At 33.9% G+C, this 5,113-nt stretch overlaps 1 protein-coding gene across 1 annotated transcript in view; it reads left to right on the top strand.

Annotated features, from left to right (window-relative positions):
* Positions 1-3,713: 3,713 nt before the first annotated feature.
* Positions 3,714-5,113, top strand: part of LOC106463533 (coiled-coil domain-containing protein 57-like) — a 77,129-nt gene continuing 75,729 nt past the window's right edge. Inside the window, exons 1-2 of the mRNA XM_022391059.1 lie at positions 3,714-3,739; positions 4,510-4,742. Of these exons, the coding sequence (XP_022246767.1) occupies positions 4,511-4,742 (232 nt within the window). The 5' untranslated portion in view covers positions 3,714-3,739; position 4,510. The remainder of the gene's footprint in view (positions 3,740-4,509; positions 4,743-5,113) is intronic.

Genomic DNA, 5,113 nt, shown 5'->3' with positions numbered 1-5,113 from the left:
AAGCCATGAGATTTATAAATTCATTTTGGATTTTAGGAGAAAGATAAGATGTTGACGTTTGCTTGTTTTTAACTCGCTCTAAATGGTCTATTATTACTGGATCATACTTTGCTAATAACTGGAAAAGTGACAGGAAATTTCCAGGGTCTTCGTTTGAGATTATGTCCTCAGTATGACCATGAAATGCAAGATTCTGAGAAGCTAAATATTGTGTACAATCCAGCAACTATCGAACTACATCTCTCCATGTATTTTTTTCTTGCTGAATTTGCCTTTGCAGCTCTTCATCAATGCACTTTGAAGACAAATTCGGCACTCAGTTTCTTTCCAAGCAGCAAATAACTTACGATAACTGTCACTATTTTCATGAGCATTTAACTTTTCAATTTTGTTCCACTTAGAGAATCCACCCTGTGTTTTGAAAGCAGACCGACTATCGGATGTCATACATGTAGATGAAAAAAGAAGAAAACAAAAGCATTATGCTGCTTTATGTAAAGGTGAATACCCCAACCAGGAACAGTTGACTTCTTGTCAATTCAGAAGGCGTCATTTGAACCCAAAATGCAGTCATAGAACGCCCATCTTTGGCATCAAATGGACCTTCTTTATGTTGAAATTCAGGTGCTGCAACGTTAACAATTTCTGTGTGATGTGCATGTGTTACAAATGCTGAGCTCGTTGTATCAAACTTCATAAATCCAATATTTCTGTTTGTTAAAATATTTATTAGGTCATCCTCTTTTAGCTTAGCAACACTATTCTGTGGATTTGTTTCTGACAAAGTGGAATCCTCTTGTTTATTATTATTGTATCTTTCAATAGGATAGAGAACAGTTTCTTCATTGTTTTCTTTTTCAAATGAAATAGCATGTTTAAAATCTTGCACTTTGAACTCTTTGCTGCCATCAAAAGGAACAGATGCTGGCTTACTGGTATCATCACTTCCAGCAAGGAAAGCTCTCATCAATTTGCTTGACTCCACCATTGAAGCTCCGAATTGTGCATGTCTTTTGCGTCCCTGTGCCCCACTTTCTTTTTTCAACATAATAGGTTAAAAGAATAAATTAATAAATACTGACTTCACTATTTAGTTACAGCATGCAAATTGTCAGATGAAAGGAAGCATTCTACTTTACTAAGTTCCTAACCACAGATTACATTTAAATTATACAATTATAGTTGCAAGTCAGGACTAGTTAGGCACATCTGGACCTGGTTTCACTGTAACTGTCATTATTTGGACCACCCATACTCATGTTAATTAATGTGACACAACAGTAAGAAAATCAATGCAGGGTTATATCTAGATCTGGGTAGATTCAATACAAGGTGCTTTCAATCTATGCACCCAAATCTGAGGTCTAGTTTAGATGTATAAAGCTAAATTTCTGTCATTATTATTACATCTAGATCTAAACCTAAAACTAAAAAGATGGAAATAACAGGTCTAACATTAATGTTAGATCTAGATGTACTATCGACTTAATCTATGAACTGTAATCTAGCACCACTAATTAGTTAGCCTATATTTAAGTTTTATCATTCTATTAAAACCTTTAATATTAAATATAGCCTTTGAGCCTCTAGGCTTATATTATGTTATGATTACACCCGTCTCCAGAGTGTGTGTAATTTTCATTCAAGCAATTTCAGACTTGTCTCCTGTAGTGTTCGTGTAGTTAAGTTGAAATTCAGTGTGTCATGGTGGTTTGGTTGATAATCTCTTTGGCTTTTGCTAGAGTGGTGTGAGTTTATGCCAGATGCTATCAAAGTTTATGCAGTGATACTACCATTTCTTTAACAGACCGAATATGAAGTGATACTTTGACCCAATATCTGCTGCAGCAGGAGTCACTGTTTTATCTTGATTGGAGGCTTTATGGGAAACTGCTCCCTACAGCATCTCATCCGAAGCCAATGCCACGAATGCTACTTTAGTGCCTACTTGTGGAGTGATGGTGTGTGAGACCCTTATTCCCATCATGGAAACTGTTGTCACAGCTTGTGATACTGTCACCAATATTTCGAAAGTGATGTATTGGTATGGTGATGGTAAAAGTAGTGGAGGTAGCAGTTACACACAGATATTAATGTTGTGAAAGATTATGTAAATTAGCTAGTCACATGAGATGTAAACTCGTGATCTCACCAATAAGTAAAGATCCTGGTTGTTGAGACTGTTTATTTTTAGTCTATTACATCCTTACCCATTTAACAAACATTATTCTGAAAATTTAATATTGTGCAACATGACCCTAGAGATGGCTATGTTTTCTGAGAAACCCTTTGTTTAATATTTCGTTTTATAAGTGCAATACTAAGCAATATAAACTTCTGATCAGAGAAATCTGTTATTCTAGAGCAAAACTAAAAATCACCATGATAATGAGTATAGCTAATTAAATATCCTTTCCTCATGCTCTTACTTAGAAAGATTAAAATGCACCTGAATGACCTCCAAGTTCATAGCCAACAAAGAAACTTCCCCTGCGTCGCTCACTAGTAGTCACAAATGTCACAGACTTAGATGTAAAACTTGCCCTTATATAAATTCTAGAGTATTCAGAAGCTACCCCAAATCATTCTACGTCATGAAATTAAGTTTTATTTGCACTTCAAGTTGCCTTATCTATTGTATGTCTTTTAATTTTTTGGCCACTTTTATTTCAGAGAGACATCTAGACTGGCACATGTATGAAGCATGTTAGTCAAGGATCATGACGTACCTGTAGCTGGCCATTTTAATAGAGCTGTAACATCTTAAACTACTCGCTTTTAGACATACACTTAAGAACAGTCAAGAGGAAAATAATTGAAAAACAGCTACTTTTTAAGTTGGACTCTTTTAAATTCTAATGGTGTGAATGAACATTTCAGTTTCTTGTAAACAAATCCTAGTGATATGAGCATATGTTTGAATTTCTTATAAACATATCCCTCACTTTATTTTACAGACCTCTTTCCTCTTTATTATTTTATATTTGTATATTCTTTAATCTTTTTAAACTGTTGAAACTTAATTGTTTCAAAAGTTTCTCACTTTTTGTGAGAGCAATTTTTATATAGCACTACAAAATCTAGTATTTCTTTTACTTAACCCTTATTTTCTTTTTGTTGTTTTTTTAGTTTTTCCAAACCTGCTTCAGGACCATCTGTGAAAGGCATACTACTAATTTAGAAGTAATAGACTAGAGGGTAGGCAACACTACCCAGCACCAGCTCTTGGGCAATTCTTTTATGTCAACAAAAAGTGGGATTAACTGTTACATTATAATGCCGCCACGACAGAAAGAGCGAGCTTGTTCATTGACGGAATTTGAACCCAAGACCTGCAGATTATGAGTCAAGTGCCCTAACCACTAGGCCATATCAAGGCCCTTACTTTTTCAACATGCTGTTATACAATATATTTATAGTTTTGGACAGTTGTGTGTGTGTGCATATATATATTATGCATATGCAAAACGAATACTGTTATGTATGTGATGGTGTTTTATATTTTGATATGTTTATTTTTTTATAACAATAAAAAGGATAACAGCATTTAAAAATTTAAATTATGTATTCGTATTAGCTGGTTTTTCATACCACTAGCATTTTTATATTCTATTCATCCATATTATTGGATCCTCGTGGTCATTCCCGTGTAATGTATCATATTTAGAACAGTATAAGTATCGATATACTTAAACAAGGCTTCACAGAAAGCAGTTACTCGAAACGTCACCCAATAAAAGTATCTATATTTTGATGATATTATTCTGCTGATTTTACCTTGTACTTATAATTAACTACATAAGTGTCAGTTTGTCATGTTTCATCTAGGTCCTTCAGTTGCTCCTTTAAGAATTCTCATTAATCATTTGTGATGTTCATCAACAAGCAGGCTTTTCATCACTCATAGGGTTTGTCACCACTGCTTCTCTAATAGCTTTAATCACTGTAAAATATTTTGGATCTAGACATTCAATGAAATTTCCTACTCTTTATAGTTGGCGAGATAAGTAACCACATTTCTGTGCTGCAACTCAAATAGTATTGTACAATAAAATTATACTTTTGAAGCACTGTTCTTCAATGCACAGTTATAAGTTCCACGTTTTTTGAAGTTTATCAACAATTTCAGTGATGAACAGTTCACTTGAATAGTAAACTTGCTATCGTGCAAATAGTGGTGATATGGTTTGAGAAATATTACAGCTACAAGCTGTTTGTTCTTCGTAATAAAATGTCAGTTTTCAGGAGCTATTAGAATATGGCCCACATACATGGCTCACTATTGCTGCCATTAGTATGAATGAGTAGTCTTGATGAGGATATGCCAAAACTGGTACTTCAACTAAATAATCCTATCAAGAGTGTAATGGTTAATATACTTTATCCTTGGTTGTTCTGATGGTGTAAGCTGCTGCTAATTTGATGAACGTTCTTTTAGTACGGTTTGATACAGAAAAGGAAAACTGAGAAATGGTAATTGTTATCCTTATCAAAATTTTATCTTTGTAGAATGCAAGTTCCAGACAAAGAGTTGAAAGATTTTATCTTGGATAAAGAAAAGGAATGGCGGTTACTTGAAGAAGCACGAGTAGAAACCTTAGAAACATCCTTGAACGAAAAGAGTGGACTTATCCAGAAATACAGAAGTAATTTCAACCAATTGAAAGACGATTTTTTGTTTAATCTGGCTATACTTAAAGAAAGAGATGCAGAGTTAGAAAAATTTGACTCGATATTCATTGGTAAGTTTTTAAGTTACAAGAGTTCTTAAAAGGTTAATGAATCTCGTTAATAAATATATGTTATCATTTTGGAGCAAATGTTTTCGCCCATGATGTTTTTTACTTCATTTAGAACTTTTGATTACGTCATTAACGATTCGTGTGTCTGAGTGATCCTAGATTTTTTAAGTATATCATTGTCTAAAAATTCAACCTCAAATTCCATATGAATAACTTTAATAGTTGACAACCAACTCTTCGGCTTCCTCCTTTCTCAGAAAAACGAAAGCTAATATACACCTGGAAAAAAGTTAAGCACCCCCGTGTTTTTTTCAAGTGATTCAGATTCGACGTTCTTGTGACTGATTATAAATTACCATTCAATCGAAACG

This window comes from Limulus polyphemus, unplaced genomic scaffold (genome assembly GCF_000517525.1).
Source record: "Limulus polyphemus unplaced genomic scaffold, Limulus_polyphemus-2.1.2 Scaffold1432, whole genome shotgun sequence".
Taxonomy (NCBI): Eukaryota; Metazoa; Arthropoda; class Merostomata; order Xiphosura; family Limulidae; genus Limulus; species Limulus polyphemus.
This window is presented reverse-complemented; position numbering and strand designations above follow the sequence as displayed.